The sequence below is a fragment of the Prenolepis imparis genome, unplaced genomic scaffold (assembly GCF_030444845.1).
Source record: "Prenolepis imparis isolate NDT839.2.m4 unplaced genomic scaffold, iyPreImpa1.0 SCAF_7, whole genome shotgun sequence".
Lineage (NCBI taxonomy): Eukaryota > Metazoa > Arthropoda > Insecta > Hymenoptera > Formicidae > Prenolepis > Prenolepis imparis.
In genome coordinates this window covers 7,687,410-7,710,836 of record NW_028141165.1, presented here as the reverse complement: position 1 = coordinate 7,710,836, position 23,427 = coordinate 7,687,410, and the positions used below count along the sequence as shown (strand labels likewise).

The 23,427-nt window shown below is 34.0% G+C and overlaps 1 protein-coding gene across 12 annotated transcripts in view; it reads right to left on the bottom strand.

Annotated features, from left to right (window-relative positions):
* Patronin (calmodulin-regulated spectrin-associated protein patronin) overlaps nt 1-23,427 on the bottom strand; it is a 73,648-nt gene that overhangs the window by 19,345 nt on the left and 30,876 nt on the right. For 11 of the 12 annotated variants that reach the window (XM_083041636.1, XM_083041634.1, XM_083041640.1 and 8 more), the window contains exons 3-7: nt 10,869-10,964; nt 2,302-2,517; nt 1,560-2,014; nt 1,359-1,474; nt 469-579 (exon numbers count right to left, since the gene is read on the bottom strand). In XM_083041636.1, coding sequence (XP_082897762.1) covers nt 469-579; nt 1,359-1,474; nt 1,560-2,014; nt 2,302-2,517; nt 10,869-10,964 — 994 coding nt within the window. The remainder of the gene's footprint in view (nt 1-468; nt 580-1,358; nt 1,475-1,559; nt 2,015-2,301; nt 2,518-10,868; nt 10,965-23,427) is intronic. The other variant, XM_083041639.1, reaches the window with a different exon arrangement.

The window sequence follows — 23,427 nt, the reverse complement described above, 5'->3', positions numbered from 1 at the left end:
GATTAATAAAATACTAAAAATACTAGACTTAAGCCTACAGCACACGGTACGATTTTTCGTACTGGATTTGATAAGATTTAGTAAGATATTAGAAATGCTGCATTCTGATTGGTGCATTTTTAGTATGTTACTAAATATTATCAGATCCAGTACGAAAAATCGTACCGTGTGCCGTAGGCTTTAGAATTTAATAAAGCTCTATAATAAGCGACGACGAAAAGCTGCGACATTGCATTTTATTCGATTACATCGACTATAATTGCGAGTATGCGTCGAATTTGAAATGTGGGTGACCTAGCGTATCTAGAGACGCAAGAGGATAAACGCGACAAGGCGACCGGAGACCTTCCTGATCCCTTCATCAAAACGTCAGTCTGCGAAAAACGCGCGACTCGCAAGGGAGGGCAGACGACCATCTAGTAGAGAGTTCATGAGACTTGATTTCTTTGTCTGGTAACGTATGGATACCTGTGAAACCTGGCGCGGATATGGAGAGGTTGCTTCTCAGATCGGGTATCGGAGCTATAGACTGTGGCAGGCATCTCTTATGAGCTACGCCATGACTATTGCGCGGGCAGGCTGCACCCGCCCCGTATCGCCGTATCATGTGGTTCGACCGTTCGGAAGTTGGCGAAAGAAGAAGGCGGAGGATAGCGTTGTCGTGTCAAGCATCAAGAAGAGGTTACGCCATAGAAATATATGGAAATATTACAGTTGTAATAGATTAAGTGCTGCGTGTGTTGGAAGTAGTGTTGGTTCGTAGTTTGGCTGGTAGTACAACGTATCTCTTAGCAGCAGCGTTTTCGTTTTCGATTCGCAGAAAGGCCAATTCGTATCAAATGGAAACAATGTAATTAATCGCTGCTCTTTCTCTTTTAGGAAAAGAGGACTGGATCCTGGATCGAAAGGCTGGGATATCTCGAGAGTATGTGTGTATTGACACTGATAAAAAGCGTGACACCATTACGATTGCAGGCAACTGTTATTAATTTAGTTATGTTATTAATTATTATACTATGTATTTATAATTAATTAAATTAATTAATTTAATTGACGCAATTAGTAAGATAAAGATGGCCCAATGTTCTCATTGCCTGCAATAATAGTGGAATTTTTCATGGAATATAATAAAATAATAGAACGGTTATATATAATATATATATATATATATATATAAATATGTAAGTCAAATACAGTGTAATACGGCAGCCTCCACCAATCACACATTTATCCACCACCAATTTTCACCACGAATCCTCTTTCTTTCTCTTCCTTCTTTTCGCAATATAACTCCGAGCCGACATCTCGTCGCATATAGATCTGCTTTTAATCGATAATCTCAAAAAATGTCTACGTACCATCTAAGTATTGCATCGCGCGCTCCTCTCCGGGATAACGAACGCATTTCGCCGGATGAATTTCCAGAACATTGTACATGTCCGCCAGAAAAACCACCAGGTTCTGCTTCATTGACCTGTGAAAAATATTAGAATAATAATTTTAAAAAATCAAGACGTTCTCAACGAAACTTTCGAACGATTTTAATAAGATCAACGCACCCTCTCATGTACGTAACGTCCTCGGGTTGCATGTGGAAAATTGAGTAGGGCAGGCATTTGACGCAGAACGCGTGCACCAGGGAAAGATTGTGCAACGCGTCCGCCACCGAGGGTCTCTTCGACACCCTGATCTCCATCCAGTTGAGTTCACCGGGACAGTAGAAGGCGACGACGGCTGCTAGGCCGACGCCGTCGCACAGAGACTGGAAGTCCTTGGCGGCGGGTAACTCGGGCAGCCGCGTCTTGTCGCCGGCGCCTTCCTCGCTCTGGATCTTGGCGATTAACGCGTGCGACGCGTGATTGATCCAGAGCAGGAGACCCTTCTCGTGATCCGACGGCACGTCCACCTCGGCCTGGGGGTCGAATCGTCGTATCGCCGAGACGACCCGGTCCCCCGTTACCACCTCCTTCGCGTACAAGACCATCAGGCCTTCTATCACAGCCATATGCGCAGACTGCAATGAAGCAAAGACATTTATTTTATCTTAATTTATCTCATTTTAATTTATCCTATTTTTGTTTATTTTTTTATTTCAATTTATTTTATTTTATTTTATTTTAATTGATTAAATTAATTTGAAGCTTGAAAACAGCTGTGTTTTAATGAAACTTTTAGAGCTTTCAAAGATATCTTATGATATAATCATTGTATTTGCAATAATGGTCATGTTGTCAGTTCTCGATATTGGAAGATAATCAGAAAACATGAGAGTGTTACATTGTCTGGCAAGCAAGGTCTTACCATCTTGAGTGGTGAATTTTGAATGAGAATCGTTTCGGTGAGCTGAGTATTGTTCTGTTCCGTGACGTAGACGCCTTTCCTGGCCAGGGCCTGCAAGATCCCGTAGTGATTCTGATTGTGATAGTTGGGATCCGAGTATATGTTGGCCAGAGCGAGACAGTACAGCTCCGCATTGGAAAGGGCGTGAACGATCTGCGGTTTCAGATGTTCCTGTTCCTGTAAACGAGAAAAAAATCTTCTAAAATCTTTAAAAAGCGAAGGCAGCGAGCCTTTATTACGATTCGAATCATTAGATTCATTATATTTTCGCACCTAAACAATTATACAAATTAATTAGGATAAATTGTTCCACTGAACGTCAACATAGATTTCGAAGTTTTTTTAAAATACTATTCAATAATAAATTATAAAGCTCTTACAATAATAATTAAATAGAGGGAAACATTTTTTCCCCCTCTATTTTTTAATATTACAATTTAATTACATTTTATTACATTTAATATTACATATTTACCCTGTATTTCTTTGGTGCAAATATTTCAGTATTTAGAAGTATTTGCATAATATGCAAAAGCGGAAAGAATTATTATACAAGTTTTTCATTTTTGCGCTCTAATAATTTTCTCTCTCAACGCTTCGAATGATTAATTATAAAAATGTTGGTCTCTAAAGAAAAAAACCGAGCAGTGAAAGTGCCACAGATGATCGAGTTTAGAGGAATGAACGATCTTGCCTTCACAATGATGTTTTGTTCGCTTTTTCACGACATTATGATTAATCGCGTGGAAAAAAAAAAAAAGACGAGAGTTTCATCTCAATATAATATCCGAAGTGTCGACAAAGTTGGACAGCTCAAATCACCGCAGAAACCATTCATGAATACCGTAATATCGCGGATATTATATGTAACACTTCCTGTAAGGGTTCTCGAGAAAAATGGATCGAAGAAAAGATAAGTTTCATTATCATCGATAGATTCGCAACTAATGAAATAAATCGATATTTGAGATGTGTTTTGTAAAAAATAATATTAAATATTCAAACATGGATTTATTTTCTATTTTACACATATCGAAGAAAAAAAGAATGATTCGAAAGATTCTATTATTTATTTTCTCTTCTGAAAATTATTTTATTAAAAAAATTGATTTTTTTAAACCAACCACATCAAAGTTAGAAATCTCCATTTAAATTGACTATATAGTTACGTAAACTGCTACTTCAGCAGTGATTCTACTGTTTGGATGCAGCATTCGGCATAATAGACGAACTATGCAGTAACTCTAAATTAAAGCAAGGAAGAAACATTCTCTTCTCAGTTTTACACTGCAATGTGGGCGAAGTAAGATCGCGCGTAGAATCTTTAAAAGTTTTTAAGTGGCGAGTTTCCCTGAGCAAATGATAGAGAATATGTGAAGCAGAGATAATTGAAAAATAACAAATGTCTGATACCAAACGATGATCTAATAAATATAATCACGTGAATATGTGCGATAAAAGAGAGAAATAATATGAATAATAACCTACTTATTGCAGAGTGCCTTCATCTCTCGTGAGATAATTTAAAAACTTCGTCATTTTAAGAATTTTAGTTTATATTTTCGCAAAAAGAAGTATATTTTCGGTTATGAAGAGAATTAGTTTATAATAGCCGTGAGACAGATTCCACATGAATTTCAAAGTGAAAATATTTTCATACCTTTGGTTTCTCATACAAGAAACAAAGGAAACTCTTCCTCAGACATTAAATCGTCGTGTTATAAGAATATCTTTTAAGTTTTCTCACGTGGCGAAAGTGCATCTTCCTTCTCTTGTTATCAGAATACAGAGAGGAGAAAGAAAGTATAAAATATGGCTCTAAATAAAAATATAACTCTTATATAATAACAGCGCAAACTAATGAAAAAACAGAATTTCCGGAGCATAATCCAAACTTTCGCATCTATCAAAAGAATATATTATCTATAGAAAGTATTCTGATGTAATTCTCATATATGTGTTTCGTGGAAAAGGAAAGTATTTTTTATACAAGTCGTCTCAACATTTAATCTAAGATCGAGCTCTTTCACTTCACGTCGATTCATATTTTCGAAGAACAGATTCTAATTCAGAATGATTGTCGAGATTTGTCGAGAAAACAATGATTCATTCGATGAGCGAATTTCGCAAATTTGTCCACTGATGAGAAAATCATATCAGGAGATAAGTAATATAATTATTTTAATTGGATCAATGGCGATGACGAAATGTAATCAATACGGGAATAAAATTGTTTACATCTAATATTTACATAAGCTATCTAAATGCATACAGTAAAGAATGTATGTCATGTTATCATTTGTGAGCCATATATTTAATGAAGCATAATTTAAAAAAGAATAAGTTTATAATAAATTATTAATATAAATATATATTGAATTTATATAATAAATTAAATTTATATAATAATAAATTCATAATATAAAAAATTTATAATATATTTTAAAAATTTATAATAAATTATACGATTACGAAACAAAGAAAAATTACATATTTCGTTATAAATGAAACTCTTTCGAATAAATTTCCGACATGTTTCTTATAAAGAGATTTTGCTAACAGACATTTTCCTCACAAGGGAAAAGTACAAAGTTCCAGTTCGCGTAAAGTTTCTTCTCGGTACTTCGTCAAAGTCTAGTCATTTTCTCATCGACTTTCGAAGTATCGTAAAGTCTATAAATAACATGATTTGTAACGCGTTCGTTCCCTTTCATCAGAGTTCGACTCAACGCATTGTGTTCGCAAAGCAATATTGGCATTTCTAGTTGCATAGATATTTCGGTGACTTTGCAGAGCGCGCCGTCTTTTACGACAAACCCATTTCCTTCGGAATAATAACGTGTGCCACAAAAGAAAGTTTTTCAAGACACTTACGAGGTCTGAGAAACCAACGACATTTCGCGAAAAAAAATTCATCAACATGAAAAAGAGTTATATGATCGCAATAATGTCAAAAATGTCAGTGAACATAAAAAAAGGATTGTAATAATAAATACTCTTTGAAAAAAGATTCTTTTCACACAGGCAATATTATTATAGAATAAAAAAATATTAAAGCAATTTCTAAAAAAAAGACTGTACATGAATGTACAAAACTGTAAAGTTTTTATATAATATATATTTTTATATAACTATATATTTTATATATATATATATACATGTAGAATCGGAGGATCTATATTTTAAGACCTTTTTTTTGACTTTTATTATTTCCAGATTTGTCGTTGTAGCTACATTTTGTTCTATTGTCTTTTAACATATGAACTCGTATCAAAAAAAAAGAAAAGAGAGAACGCCAACTACTAAGGGAAATTTACGACGTCCGCGTTTTTCATGCCTGGCCGTCATACAGAGGACTGACCGTCATATGGAGAACGCGAAGGGTTCGGTCTAGCCTGCGTAGACAATGACGGTCAGCAGTAAGGTCTTCCTCGTAAGGAAGAAATAGAGGCAGTCGAAAATTAGCTACGAGATGCGTAGGACGATCGACTCGAGTAGAGCTGTTCTCTCACATGTCATTTTTAAAGTCAATTTTTGTTATTTTACTTTCTAGTTGAATAAAGATTATCTTATACTATCATTCCACATCAATTTCATGTCCGCCGTAATTCCCATTCTACAAATTTTGGGGGCTCGTCCGGGATACGGTACAGAATACAGGAACAAACTGAAGTGAAGTGATAGTGAACGGGGTGCACCATGAGCAGCAACTCGCGAAGCAACTCGCCCTTGTCATCACCCCCGAGATCTCAAAAAAACGACGCAAAGTTGGCAGCAATGAAGACGGCTGAACTTAAAGAAGAATTGAGCTCGAGGAAATTAGAGACGACGGGCAAGAAAACCGAATTGCTGTTACGACTGAAAGAGGCGTTAGACTTAGAGCGCAAACGCGGTGCATCGACGAGCAATGATGGTGATCCTGCCAATGAAAATGAAAGCGACGAAGATAGCAACACTGCTGACGAGTATAGCGAGGACGACGAGACTGAGAATGAACACGAGGCAATCCGGAAAACTAAGAAGAAGAGCCGGAAAGAGTACAAGCGCATGTTTTCATTCAAGGATGTAGAAGAATCACTTGAAACGTTTAGCGGAGACGACAACGCGAGCGTAATAAAGTGGGTAGACGACTTTGAAGAATTCGCTGAGATGTGCAATTGGTCCGGCGTGTACAAAGTTGCATATGCAAGACGTCTACTTCGCGGTTCGGCAAAGATATTCGCCAATTTCGAGAAATGTACAAAGACGTGGGAAAAACTAAAGAGTGCATTGATAGAAGAATTCGGTGAAACAGTGGACAGCTATAAGATCCACCAGCAACTTTCACGACGAAAGAAGAAACCAGACGAATCGTTCCAGACATATGTATATAAAATGATGGAGTTAGCGACACAAGCTCAAGTTGAAACTCGTGCCACAATTAAATATATTATCACAGGGATTCAAGATGAACCAATCAATAAAACCGTGCTGTACGGAGCGAAAACTATTCGCGAGCTTAAGGAAAGATTCGTTCAATACGAATGCATGAAAGAGGAAACGAAAGGAAAGAACAAGCCGTCGAAGAATGAAGAGAAAAAAAAATATTTCAAACAAGAAGGAAACAAGACGACTGCCAAAGTCTGCTTCAACTGCGGAGAGAAGAACCACATCAGTAGAGATTGTCCAGATAAGGACAAAGGAGTAAAGTGTTTCAAATGCAATCAGCACGGCCATATCGCATCGAAATGTTTCGCCAAATCTACGGAGAAGCCTACTTCAGCATACGCAACATTTCAACAGCCGCGAGGGAAGCAGCTTAAAGAAGTAGAAATAGCGAACCAGAAGTATTCAGCGGTCATCGACACCGGTAGCGACTTAAGCTTAATGTGCAAAGGTATTTATACAAAGATAGGTGCGCCAAGGCTTTGCGGAAAGACGAAGTTCGATGGGTTAGGCGCGAGTAATAATTGTACCATGGGGTCCTTTGAGATAGATATGATTGTAGACGGCGGGATTTATAAAATAAAATTTCATGTAGTAGACGACTCGTTAATGAAACACTACGTATTAATTGGTGCAGATTTTCTAAATCAGGTAGAATTGCATTCTGTCGCGGGCCGAGTTACAATAGCCAAAATTGCGAGAACGATTCCGCGAGACGAGGTCGAAGTTCCTGAAATATTGAAAATTGATATTGACGATAGCGAGAGTTCGATAGATCTATCATACGTCACGGACGTTAGCGCGCGTGAAGAAATAAAAAAAATCGTGCATAACTATCGGCCAAGCAAAACGCGAGAAGTAGGGGTAAGCCTAAGACTCGTCTTATACGATGAAATTCCTATTTTTCAAAGACCTCGAAGATTATCCCAATCAGAAAGGCAGGAAGTTGAGCGACAGATAGAATCCTGGTTAACAGACGGAATAATTTGCCCGTCCAATTCCGAATACGCGAGTCCGATCGTGTTAGTACCGAAAAAAAACGGTGAAATTAGAATTTGTGTAGACTTTCGAAAATTAAATCAGAAAATTGTTAAAGATCGGTATCCGTTGCCATTAATTGAAGATCAATTGGATCGGTTGCAGGGAGCAAAAGTTTTTACAGCACTTGATTTAAAAAATGGGTTTTTCCATGTTAACGTCGCAGAAGAAAGCCGAAAGTATACCTCCTTTGTGACTCCTACGGGACAATACGAATTTAGGAAGATGCCGTTTGGATTGTGTAATTCGCCGTCTGTTTTTCAAAAATACATTAACGCTGTTTTTAAAGATCTAATTGCCAAGAACGTAGTGCTTACATATATGGACGATCTAATCGTTCCGTCACAGGATATTGAAGAAGGCTCAAAGAATCTAAAGCTCGTGCTCGAAGTCGCAGAGCAGGCCGGTCTTAACATTAATTGGGCCAAGTGTAAATTTTTACAGTCGCGAATAGGATACCTCGGGCATATTATTGAAAACGGTACTGTTAAGCCGTCGGAGAATAAAGTTAAAGCTGTCGTGAAGTTTGCGGAGCCGAAGTGCGTTCGGGACATTCAGAGTTTTCTCGGTTTAACGGGATATTTTAGAAAATTTATCCCGCAGTATGCCCAAATCGCGAAACCACTGTCAAATCTACTCAGGGCAAATGTACGATTCACATTTGATGACAGAGAGAAGAGCGCGTTTAATAAATTAAAAAACATTTTGAGTAGTGGCCCAGTCCTACGATTATACAAAATAGGAGCCGAGACGGAGTTACACACAGACGCGTCCAAGTATGGTTATGGAGCTATTATGTTGCAAAGAGATTCGGAAAGTAACGCGTTCCACCCGATTTATTATGCAAGCGGAAAGACGTCGCCCGCTGAAGAGAAATATTCTAGCTACGAGTTAGAAGTATTAGCGATAGTGAAAGCATTAAGAAGATTCCGCGTCTATCTGCTAGGTATCTCTTTTAAAATCGTAACCGATTGTCAAGCGTTTACGATGACTATGAACAAGAAAGATTTGTGCGTGCGTGTAGCTCGTTGGGCCTTGCAACTCGAGGAATACGATTATAAAATTCAGCATCGCCCAGGCAAGAGTATGTTGCATGTAGACGCATTAAGTAGAAACCCACTACCCGAAGCGTTATTGATTGAAGAAAATGATGACGGACTTCTCGCCAGACTTAAGAAGTGTCAAAACGACGATCAAGAAATTCGGAGTGTGATTGAGCGCGTGGAAAGGGGAGAGTGTACTGAGTATTTGATAAAAAATAAATTACTGTACAAGGATGTAAACGACGATATTTTGCTAGTAGTTCCAAAAGCGATGCAGACCCAAATTATTCGGCAGGCGCATGAGCGTGGTCATTTCGGTATCAATAAAACAGAGGCAATAATGCGTAGCGAATATTGGTTCTCTGGTATGCGTGAGAAAGTTGAAAGAATGGTAAGAAATTGTATAAACTGTATTGTAGCTGAGCGTAAGCAAGGGAAGCAGGAGGGATTTCTAAATGTAATAGACAAAGGGGATATCCCGCTAGATACCTACCATGTAGACCATCTAGGGCCGATGTCGCTCACTGGCAAAAAGTACAAATATATATTCATTGTAATAGACGCGTTTAGTAAGTTCGTATGGCTATATCCCACAAAATCGGTAGATGCGGCTGAAGTAGTTAATCGTTTGCGTAAGCAGTCCGCGACGTTCGGTAATCCGAAAAGAATTATTTCGGATCGCGGTACGGCGTTCACATCTAGCGCGTTTCAAGAGTATTGTAAAGAAGAAAGAATTCAACATTTGCTGATTTCTACGGGAGTACCAAGAGGAAATGGTCAGGTAGAGAGGGTAAATAGGACAGTTATACCTCTTCTAACAAAGCTGGCGGCGCCGAAGTCGCATGAATGGTATCGACACATGGATGTGGCTCAAAAATACCTCAATGCTACCCCGAGTCGGAGTACCGGAAGGACGCCATTCATTTTACTTTTCGGATCTAATATGCGAATTAAAGAGGATCTCAAGATTCGTGAATTGATTGAGAACGAATGGATCGAAATGTTTGAAGAAGAACGTGACGAAATCCGACAGCGCGCAAAAGAGAAAATACGTAAGGTACAGGCAGATAATTGTAGAAATTATAATAAGAGGCGTAAGAAGGCCACAGATTATCGTGTGGGAGACCTCGTGGCAATCAAAAGAACACAGCTAGGACCGGGACAAAAGCTTCTCCCAAAGTTTCTCGCTCCATATCGGGTCACCGTGGTCATGCGCCACGATCGATATATAGTAGAAAAGGTTGGTGATCACGAAGGTCCGCAAAAGACCTCAACGTCTGCGGATCATATGAAGTTGTGGTCGCCAAATGATCAAGAAGATTCTGAAGATGAATAAGAACATCTGAGGGCAGATGTTAGACCAGGATGGCCGAATGTAGAATCGGAGGATCTATATTTTAAGACCTTTTTTTTGACTTTTATTATTTCCAGATTTGTCGTTGTAGCTACATTTTGTTCTATTGTCTTTTAACATATGAACTCGTATCAAAAAAAAAGAAAAGAGAGAACGCCAACTACTAAGGGAAATTTACGACGTCCGCGTTTTTCATGCCTGGCCGTCATACAGAGGACTGACCGTCATATGGAGAACGCGAAGGGTTCGGTCTAGCCTGCGTAGACAATGACGGTCAGCAGTAAGGTCTTCCTCGTAAGGAAGAAATAGAGGCAGTCGAAAATTAGCTACGAGATGCGTAGGACGATCGACTCGAGTAGAGCTGTTCTCTCACATGTCATTTTTAAAGTCAATTTTTGTTATTTTACTTTCTAGTTGAATAAAGATTATCTTATACTATCATTCCACATCAATTTCATGTCCGCCGTAATTCCCATTCTACATACATATACGAGTATATATTATATAATATATTAGTTCGCGTAAGTTTATTAATTAAAAAGTTATTTTTAATTGATGGTAGCAGAAATTGTGCGAAAATTTGGCATTAGAATGGGGATATTTGTTTATAAAATTTTTGGAAGTTTTAAACGGAAAATTTAAAATCGTTAATAAAAGATCAACTTTACCTCATGATCACGATAATACGGCTCGCGGAGCTTTTCTGGTACTCGATTGTTGTATGCCTTCGATAGGAGCCATTTTACGGAGGCACGTTGTTTGGCCTGAAACACAAAAGGAGAGAAAACATTGTTAAAACATTTAATAATTATTTTTAAAAAATTATTAACATATTGATTTTGTTCCACCAAGCTTAAATGATTAAATTCTCAATTAATTTTTCTTAATTTATCTTTCTCAGAATTTGAAGATCAAAATATCATTCATGAATTATAAATTAAAATATATAAATGCAAGGTTAATCGTAAAACATAATTAAAAATTAACGAGTTTATTAATATTTCTCATCAAATATTTAGCGATAATTAAGGCTTAAATAAAGATTATAAAATTAGTCTTATTATATTATTATTGAAATTAGTTTTTAATCATCGGGAAAATTATATTTTACCTCTCCTATATATCATCATTTATTAAAACATATTAGAGAGAATGTATATATTTATTCCCAACACACAATTTTCAATCATAAATTTATTAAAGTATTAAATTGAAAGCGCGTATATATAAAATATATATATTTTAAAATTTCTTGTCGAATGTTATCTAATCGACGAATTCTATCTCTCGTCGTGCAATTTTCGATAAAAAGAGATACACATTCTACGTAAATCCGAGAGATCGCAAATATGGGGCAAAATCGTCACACTCGTGTTACGGGTCATAACTTTCGTTCCGCACGAGCTCCTAAGTTGCCGAAAATCTTCCGAGAAGATACGCGAAAAATTGCACTCCTAATCAATTTGTCGAACAGCTCCGAACGAGAACGAAGAGGAGGAAAGAAGAGAGGGCCCAGAGGGCCAGAGGGAAGATAGGAGTGGTCGTCGTATGAGATCACGTTCCGTGGTGTGGTGTATGAAGATTAAAGTGGCACGACGAAGTTTCCGACCAGCTCCTGTGTAAAAACGCTCCGGGTGCGATGCAGTTAAATGATTCACCAGATCGATAATATCGACGACGAGGATTATTTGAGTTTTATCGTTGAATAAAACGCTTTTTTTCCGAAACGGTTCTGTCCACCTTTCAATTAACTTATGAATGATAGTGTAATTTTTTTTCATATTGAAGAGAGAACGTATAAATGTGTTCCAATTAATTTTAGTGCTTAATAAAGTATAGTACAAATAAAAAAATTCTGGAATGTCGCTTTATAGCAAAGAAAGTATTCGTATAATTATTCATATAATAAAAAAATATTTGATATATTTATATTCTTATAACAATTATTATATGAATGCGATTTAACCTGCATGGATTAAAAATTCACGAAATGTATTTAAATTTCAAATAGATGGCTGTATGCACATTTGCACATGCAAATAAAAATGTAAGTTATTTGGAAATTAAGGAAAATCAATCGTACTAAAACATTTATATATTATATGTATATAAAAGATCAAATAAAATATTATTTGAAAATATTCTTTTTCAATTTTTTAGCCAACGCGTTAAAAAGGATATGACTTTGTATTTTTGACATTTCTAATTATACGTCATATTTTTGTTTTATATAAATTACTTTTCTTTCGTATACGATGTGAATTTAAAAATAAAATTATACATATATTATTTTACTCATCATAATAAAATAAAAATAACAGAATAAAAAAAATAAGCTTTGTTTATATTACCTTGTTACAAATAAAAAATGCACATATATATGAACTTTTATAATTAAAATTTCTTGTGAATAATTTCTTATTAATAATTTTGCCGAACTGTAATGTAAAATGTTACTTAACCCTTTAACAGTGTACAGAAAAAAATGTTTCTGTGCCGTAAGTGTGTTGACAAAAATTTTTTTCAATTTTTATAAAAAATATTCCTTGGGGGTTTTTGGGGTCGCTGAATCCAAATTTCATATCAAAATTATCGAATAATATATATATATATATATATATATATTATTATCTCAAATTTAATGATCATAAAAAAAATTAAGTTGAGCAAAACAGATGTAGCAGAAAATTTTCAATAAAATCGAAAATTTTCAAAATTCATGATAGCCATATTGGATCTGCCATTTTCAATTTGATGATTATAATATTGAATTTGAATTCAGTGGCCCCAAAAACCCAGAATGTGACGTAAAAACCAATTTTATTTTCAATCGGACGTTTTTTTATATTTCTGGCGGCCATATTGGATCAACTGTTCAAAATTTTGCAATTTTAACTTCAGATTTGGATTCAGCGACCCAAAAAATCCCTACACATCAAGTTTTATTGAAATCGCAATGTTTGAAATTGGTCTTTATCGAATTTTTTTATGATGACGCTTATAAGCGTCAGACACACTGGTGGTCACTAAAATTTTTGCGCATATAGGCGTCAGACACTGGTAAGGGGTTAATATGGTATCTTTCATTTTTTATTACATATTCTTTCTCGAATACTTCGGTCGATTGGAATAATGATTCACATAATTATTCCTTGTAGATCGACACCGCGAATAGATTATTCCGTTCTCCGTCTGTCTACGATTACTCGATCGATCAAAACACGAATCATAATTATACGTGCTATTAACACATGCCTTCCTCATAACATCATCAGCAAAAATTGTGAAGAACTAAAGAAATCGACTCGGAAATGGTGGCTTCTGATCCGACAAAACTCGTAACGCTTTGACATTTCTGTCACGTTTATTTGTGTTGTATTTTTTCAATAACAATAATACATGTGTGCAACTTGGTTGAATGTAAAATTGTAATGCAAATATACAGGGTACTCAAAAGCTACCATTGTTTGTTAGTTATGGGTTCTTCAATTTAAAAGAAATTTCGATACATGCCATATTTTCCTTCTTTATAATTTTCTAAATTAATTCTGTTCAAATATAATTAAATTTTTTTTTAAAGCAAAGATTAAAATTTTCTTATCTATGCACTTATATTTGAGAGAATTAATTTTCAAAAAAATTGATTTTAGAATTCTTTGTAATTCAAGAGCTATTGATATCTCGAAGTTCATTAAAAAAATCGACTTTGGATCATCGAAAAATTCCATAGCTGACGTACTGCCACTTCGGGCTACCTTATACGCTTCGCATATGTAAACTAACATGTGGGTCTAGCAGGAACCGACTCACCGAAGCAACACATACACGCATACACGCACGTGCACGTACATAACATTTACGTTCATCTATAAAAAGAAGCCATGTCATCGTTAACAACTGGCTGCGACAAGGAATGCTGCGCTACGAGTGATATACAGACAGACGGTTCAGATTCGATTTAATCGCGAGAGGACGGTTTCAGCTCGATGATCCACGACCATCAGTCGCGTCATCGAGCTTTATTAGCTCGAGATTCGTCGTTGAGAGCCTTTGTGTGATTCAGATTCATCTGTGTGTCTTGCTATGAAAATGGGAGAAGTATAATTTAGGCGAAAGAAAATTCAGCTTTTTCATTTATGCAACGAACATATTCCGAAATAATGTGTTGCATAGCTTCCCGTGACATTTAAGCTAATGTAAATCTCTGATGTTGAAGAGTATTATTTGGTGTGTCAAGTTTGGATTGCAAAATTAAATTTTTATTATACAATCTATTGTATGCGATCCAATATTTCAGCAAAAAACAAAAGTTATTATTTTTCGCGAAATTTTATTCCTGACGTAAATAAAGTTATATATTTATAGTAATTATTTTGTCAGAATATAATGCTTTACACTTTACATAGAAATTAAAAATAATATGCATCGCAAAATGAGTCTGATGAAAGATATATAAATAAAAAAATGCAGAGCAGAGAACTCCACTCTTCGAAAACGAACAAGAATTGTAAAAATAGAGACGCGCGCGATAACGTTAATCGAGAAAATAGAGATAATCCACAGTCTAATAATCAGGCCGCAGAAAGTTTAAGCTTTGTTGGTTAAGTATTTCAGTCATATGTATCCCCTCGTTAGCGACTCGGATTGCTCTTAATCATTTCACCGCGCTAGCCGCTATTCCTTTTTAGGATTAATTACTTGAACGTGGCACGCAAATTAAATGTTAATATAATATTTATAGACCACCCAGGTATATGTTTTGTAGAAAGAATTATTTCTACAATCTATGCAAATATCATGTTTTATCAACAATTGACAAACATTATATTAAATTTGGAACTAAAACAAATAATGTTGTTTCCTGTTTCATATCATGGAATGATGTGTTTTTTCTCATCAAGCATTGATTTCAATCCAGAAATCATATAATTATATAATTATTTTAAATAATTATATAAATTATATATAATTCTCATATCATTATCTCACTCCATCATATAATTATAAAATATCTTAAATATACAATATTAAACAATCTAGAATATTGAGAACAAATACGGTGAATAAATTAAATTGTATGCAGTATATGGACGAATACAAATTCTTTTTCAGATTCAGTAAATCCGCTACTTGAATTAATGCCAGAGAAATATAATCAAAAATTCCGTGTATGCTGGTAGCTCTTTAATATGGATTCCGGCCATGGGCATTGCCCACGCAATGCCGTACAATCGAGAAAGTGCGTATTTCGTTCAAGAAATGTAAAAAAGATGAATACAATCTGATAAATATCAGATAAAATAGAAAATAATAATATAGAATAAAATAAAAAATAATATACATCGCAAATCTGTATCACATAGATATATCACCTGGATTTACTTGCTCAGTAACATGTATAATATATGCTTCTTAATGATATCCCTGGTTTAATAAAAATATTTCGAAAAAATTGAAATTTATCAGATTATTAAGAAAATAAATAAAATGAATTGACCAATATAACGTGCTTTCTCTTTTATATATTTTTAAACTACTTTTTTTAAATATCAACAAATATTATACGGATTTTAATGATTTTTTTTACAACGAACATTCCAAGAGACCCATACAAAAATACAAAAATTGACAGAATTCAGAATCTCAAATGACGACATAAATTCTCTTTTTTCTCGTTATTTTTGGAGAGAAAAGGAGCTCGACAAACATTAAATTCCCGGTCGAATATGCTCAGTCATCGTGCAAGGCACCTGCATCAACGACCTTTCATTCAGTGTATTTTCTCGGCTATGTGTGCATCTCGTGGAATTTATCGGACTTACTTGCGTGGCACGTGAACGTGCGCTTATATAGGCGCGGTTTAAGTCGAGTAATGCGATATAAAGCCGCGGCATAATCCCATCCGCGATAAAAGACGACGGGGATTCCGGATTACCGGCTACGTCCTATTTCCCATTAAAACCAACTCGGCGTAACCCGACGTTTACGCTAAAGAAAATAAATAATATACTACAGATATATTACGAAACATCCGAGAAGAAAGATTGTATAATTTGCAGATTGCATTAAAGTGACAAATGCGCATTATTACACAGTTCAATGAAGAACTTTTTTTCAAACAAGAAAACACGCAAGCAAGAAAATGGTTGTTTAATTTTTTCAATGCAGAATATCATTCCAGCTTCCAAATTACTTCATCGCATCGCAATTTCAAGAGATTTGAAAAATTAGAGAGAGAGTTGCAAGAAACGGATTATTTTAATGTATTTTATTATGTTATAGCTATAAGGACATTGGAGAAGTTTTCTTGCGCGTGAAGTTATTATATTGTTAGAACTTTCTGTCTTTCCTCAAAAGAAATTTGTAACGTCGATTATGGTCAATGGAATATTCATTAATATTGATGATTAAGTCTATTATGAAAAATATTGCGAATTAAGACTTTTAATTACTTTTAATCAATTAAGAATCTATATTAAATAGGTTCCAATTATATTTATTTAAATTTCATTTCTTCATCGAATACGAATCTAATGTTAACAGCGATGAATTCAAAATGTACATAAACTTTTGAAAAAATTCGAATATTTCTTAACTTATTGTTAAATATCTGCATAATAATTCCATCAGCTTGAATTTAGGCATTAAATTCATATTCAACTACCTTTAAATTTGAATGAATATAATTATATTTATATTAAAAATTATATTTAATAGAGATCTTCAATGATATAATTCGCAACTTTTCCTCATGTTTAATCATGAATATTTTATTAATCATAATTAGTAACAAATTCCTTATTAAGCTTGAAAGTTATTAAGGTTAAAAGTTTTAATAATATATATTGAACTTTAATTGCAGCAAAACTTCTCCAACACACACCATAGCTATATGAAAATTTTGACAACTTTAATTTTTCTTATATTTTTAGCATCAAAAAAACTGAAAAATAATTATTTTCCTTTTAGTGTTTTTTTTTTTCTTAAATTGTGTTATTTTCACTTTTATATGATAAGTTTTGTAGATAAAGCGAAAAGTGTGTCGTCCAAAAAATATAACTGGCATATAATATCATCATCAAGTTTGTATTGACGTGTCATGACGTCAATGATTATTAATTATAGTAATTAGAGTATCAAAATTCAAACTCTCTCACCGAGATTAAATTAACATCAATCGTCAATCCGTTGGTTTATTTAATTAGAACGTGTGCTACCCAGCTTCACTGTGAAGAAAGTTCTCGCGGATATGTCACACTTTACAAAGGTGTGTAAATGAACACGCGCGTTAATAAATAAATATATGTACGTCATCGTAGTCCCATATAAACGAAATGCCGGTAGTCGCCGGTATTCATTAGGGTCATTTCGCGAAACGAGTTATTTCTTGACGATGAAATAACCTTCCTCTCCTCCATCTAAGACGGCATTCTCTGTTTATCAAATTCATAACCAGGCATTTCTCGTCAATTACCGTAAAATCGCTAAGAAACGGTACCTACTGATTTAACGCTCGTTATAAAGTCATTAGAAAAGTAACAAGATTTAATGTTATACAATTGCTTTAGCTGGCATAATCTTTCTTTTGAAAATATCTTTTCTATATTATATATTTCAAAAATTATAAATAATTATAAAAATAAAATTATAAATAATAATTATAAATAAAATAATAAATTATATTTTCTCGAATTTATCGAATTTATCGAAAATCCGGAAATTAAGAATTTAATTCAACGCATTCCGGGGAAAAAATTAATCGTATTGTAATATAAAATTATATCATAATTTATAATATGTAAGAATTTTTGTTTACACAAGCGAATATCGCACGCGCTTTCTCTAACCTAAGGGATTTTTTGTATTGTTAGTCTGCCTGCAGTTACGAGTAGGTAGGTTGATAGGTTCGCCAATAGAATAGTAGAATAAGGTAGTGCCTACGCAACCAGATGGTCACTCGTGAGAGCTATTATGAAAGCCTACGGATCTTTACTAGTCTCCATGTTTGGAGACTGCCTGTTCGAGACGAATATTTCTTCTATCATTTTATCAGATAATTCCCTGAAAATGCACTTCGAATTCCTCGCAAAATACAGAAGGAAGAAAATACTTCACCGCGAACAGTTTAATTAAATTACCTACTCCGTCTGTTAGAGACTTCTCGTCTATTTTTTTTCTTTTCTCGCGAATAAAAGATTGAGTTCGACGTTTACGGTTTTTTAAAAATAATTGCAAGTTCAAGAAGTTGAAATCTTTATCATAAAAATATATAGATCCAGACGTAGGTGGAAGTTGAAACATCGCAATTAAAAAGTACACTGAATGTTTCTCAATGATAATTTTTTTTTTAATGTTCAATTGCGAATAAGAAGGAAGAGAGTCAATTAGTAAAAAAAAGAAATCAATCCTATCTCGTTTGAGACCTCTCCTTTCTTTTTATTCAATTTGCGACTTATTTCCGGCTTACGTTGAAATCCTGTCGGAAATATATAGAGCGTTCGAGAGACAAAATATTTTTCGCTGACGCGTCAACTCTTTCAAGAAATGTCTGTCGAGCAAAACATTAAATAGATTGCGATTCGCATAAAATTGCATATTGTAAAAGGTGCTCTTATAAGATTCTGTAAAGTGAGATTTTATTGTGTTAGCCCTATGTCAATCGAAGAAAGAGAAGAGAAGACAAATTATTACAAAAGCAAAGAAATTGATTTTATTTTCACTTATGACGAATTTATGTACTTTAAAAATTTCCTTTGACATTAGAAAAATAAATCTCGTCAAATTAAATAGTTTTATTATATATAAGTTCATATATTTATAAATTAGATTATTTTGCGAAATTTCATAATACTTAAAATTGTGAAAAGATATTCTTTTAAGATTCCATAAAGTGAGATATTATTGTATTAGTCATCAATCAAAGAAAAGAACTAATTATTACAAAAACAATAAAATTAATTTTACTTTCATATAAGACAAATCTATGTTAAAAAATTTTCTTTCACATTAGAAAAATAAATATCGCCAAAATAAATAATCTTATCATAAGTTAATATTTATATCATAAATTAAATCATTTCGCGAAATTCTTTAATACTTAAAAAATCGTTAAAAATTTATCATTTAAAAAGTATGTGAAACAAGATTCGAAGAATATCAAAATGTAAATCGCTAAATCGTGCTTGAATTTGTAGTGATTTTAAATGCGTTTATCGGATCAAGTGAATGAACATCTTCTGTATGAAAACTGGCGTCGCCTGTCTGACATCAAGGATACAAAAAGGAATCTACGAATTGTTTGTAGACACGTTTTAGACTTTCAGAATTGCGAATTTACCGACAGAAGCGTCAGAAAGAAAGGCAAGGAAAGAGATAAGAGATTGAATCGCTGTCGGATATCGTACTCTAATGCGAAGTGCTCGCTGTGCAATCAAACAAACCGTTTCCGGCTTCCTGCCTTTGGCGACGTCTGCACTTTTTTCGCGCTAAACTTTGAACCAAAGCAAACGCGGCGAATCCTGCCTTTGGTCTTCACAAGAAACGTGCAAAAAATGAACAAACGTTTTATCTTCGTTGAACTTGAAGGAAGGTTTTTCTTTATAAAACAAAAATTGAAATTGCTACTTACAAAATATTATGCAATATCTAGAATTAAAAATTTATATCGGTGATTTTATCGAGTTTTAATAGATAATAATGTATTTTTTATATTATAATTTAAATTGGAATATTTTATATATATATATATATATATATTAAAAAATATATGTAAATATATATATTTATAAATTCGAATATTTTTATTTTTTTTATATACAATATATAAAACAGAAAATCTGTCTTAATTTTGTATTAAAATTGTCATATTGGTCTCCAAAAAACAAATACTTTTTTGCACTGTATTATAATATAATACAGTGTAGCAGTATTTTATTACATTATAGCACACAATTGTACCTCCTATAATTCCTTAATAAAACATGGTTTATTCGCATCGTTAACTTTTAAGATGAGCTTGTTTCTCACTTGTAATATCTCACACGAAATGGCTTGACGATAACAATAGTTCATCGCGTAAAATGATGCGTTTATTTTCTTGCTGAATGGTTTGAAATCATATTCTATGACAATACAATGACAGTTACTAAATTCATCCACATCTCGACACACATAAATATGAAATTGTGTCGATTTAGCCAAGTTTCTACGTGACATTGAATCGAAGAAGCGTTATCGATTTTTCAATAGTCGTCGAGGATTCGACGATATCGTTTGCTTCTCAACCGCGAATAATGGGGCAGATGCTCGAGATGAAACACGTCATTGTTGCTATAACGACTAGAAGGAAGAATAGCATGTTCTATATAATCATATGGAGAAATAAAATTATAGTTATATAATATTATTTTTGTGAAGAGTGCGCCACATCTTAAATATTATCTCGCATTATTTTCAATTAAATTTAATTTAGGGAGAGAATTATCTTTAATTATATAATTATATAATTATAGATTGTAAAAATTATTTTTTATTTTTAAAGAATTTGTGTTTAAAGAAGTAAACTTGTTTTTAATCTAATAAGATAAAAAAACCTATATACGTATCATAGAGATATTTCATAAAATTATGCTTTCTATTATATTATCTCGCATTATTTCCAATTAAAATAACTTTAATTGTAAAATTATATAATTATAAATTGTAAAAATTGTCTTTAAAGAATTAAAATTATCTTTAATCTAAAAAGATAAAAGCTATTATATCGTGGATGTTTAATAAAATTATGCTTAAAGGGAGATCTGCGTGAAGCTATCACTAGTATGTATCCGGATACTGGATACTCGCGCTGTTTCTGTCTATCGAAAGAGACAGCTGCTCTTTGTTTTCAGCGAGATTCGATTTCTCAGCTCTCCTCATCGCATGCTGGGATGAGTTATCGGCGGATCGAATGCCGTGAGGGTTCTCGGTGAGAAATCGAACGCGGCAAACAATCGTGCGAAAGCCGATAACGCTAACTCAACGGAACGGAATTTGATCGACACAGGGGGAAGAAATCTGAGAGTTTCTAAGATGAGAAAGATATAGCAATAGTAAGATATACAAAAATGATATAAACTCTTAAAAAAAAGTCACGATTGTATTTATTTTATAATTAGTGTATAATTTATTATTATTTTATTATAATTATTTTATATTATTTTATAATTTATAATAACAAACTTTCGGTTCGGTAAAACAAAAACAGCTGTTTTGCTTATTATTTGTTAAGGGCAGTCTACAATGGCAGTAAGCAGTATAGAGTAAGCAGTAAGCAGTAAGCAGTATGAAATGGGAATTGCCCATTTCGTTACTCCCGGTCTTTACATCCACTAAAAACAGTATACAATGGCAATAACAAGGCTGTAGGAATAGAGAGTATACTGTTTTTAGTGGATGTAAAGGATGTACTGGGAGTAACGAAATGGGCAATTCCCATTTCATACTGCTTACTGCTTACTGCCATTGTAGACTGCCCTTAACATGTCATTCTCTAAATCCGACGTCACATTTTTACGATAATTAAACGGCAAATTCGCCAAATTGGGAGAATGCGCTTTCACTTACTGCACCGTCATTAACAAGCCATCGACTAGTCAATGGCACGATAATGATTGTACCGTGCAGGTGCAATGATAAACTCACTCTTGTGGTGTGACCCATTTCCACCTGCATCTCTGTCTATTATGAAAACGTGATTTCATGCCAAGCCCTAGTAATCATGCCAATAAATTCCCCCCAGATATGCTGTCTAAACCATTCTGCGGTTTAATCAAGTCTAGTGAAATCACGTTCTATTTTTTGCGATCGAATAATTTTTAAAGAACATGTTCGAAATGTAAAATTATTTATATCTCGCAACTAAACGGAGATGCATCTTCTAAACGTGAAAATTTTATAAATAATGGAATAATTTAATCGTATAATTTTTAGTAATTTATAGAGAAAATTAAGATCACAAACATCGTATAATATGATATTCGCAATCTTAATGGCAGAATTATATTACAAAAAGAGGTGATTGCAATGCATTCTACGTACAAAAAAAATTAATAAAAGTACGAATATAAAATATTATGTCCTCGCTTTCACTTATCGTTTCGCGAAAAACTTCAGAAAGAAACTTGTATATATATGTATTTGGCGAGAAAATGCATTATAGATTTCCGACAAATAAGAAATAAACGATCGGAGCAGGAGATTCGAACTTAAAAGCAACAGCAGCAGCAAGTGTAGACGGATCGATGTCTAGAGAGCAAAGGCGAAGTATGTATATATATGCGAGGACAAATATAAAACAGTTGACGACAGAGGTCAACTGCAGCATCGATTTCTAAACTGCAGAAAATGTTCCACGATTCGGATAAGAGAAGAGAATTGTCGCCAAGCTGAAATTTCAATTTACTGCTAGATATATTAATTTTATCTGTTTATATATTATATATTCTGCTTAATTGAATTTTGACGAATAATATGGATTAAAGGGAGTTTAAAAATATTCAAGAATTAAAATACATTCTCGAATTTCTATTCTTCTGCTCCGATTTTTTAACTTGCATCGTAGAAATTCACCTTAAGCGCGGTACAAATCGCGCTGCAAAATTGTCTAGATGAGGTAGATTGATAGTCGGTGAAATTCTCTCTCAAAATCCTCTCGGGGCAATCTCTCAGGTGCCTAATTATTGTATCTATGTGATCTATTAATGTATCTGTGTATGTGTATAAATGTATATTAAAATATGCCTCTCTCGAATGTATATAATATATATCAAGTGTCTCGAATAATGTACAATATTAAGGAAAAAATCCATCTCGCAATAAATGATTGAATAAACAGTTTAAAAATCAATCATTTGTCAATCGTTCAAACGATGATGTTATTTGTGTCTACGTTGTTGCTGATCACGCCTAACTCCGCCGTTATAATATTAAGACAGGTCAGTAACGTATCTGTTCTCCGAATTGTCATGCGTCAGCTGATCAGCGACGCAGCATCGTGAACCGCGTATCGATCCATCCCGATATGACATGCATATTCCCTGCTCTCGTTGCATAATAAATGAGATCGAGATTAATTTCCATTCTCGATCTTATTACACGTTATTACGCGGAATAGCTTTCACATTCGCATTATGCGAAATGTGTAAAATACGCGATTAAATATATATTTTTTACGGCAATATTTTCCTA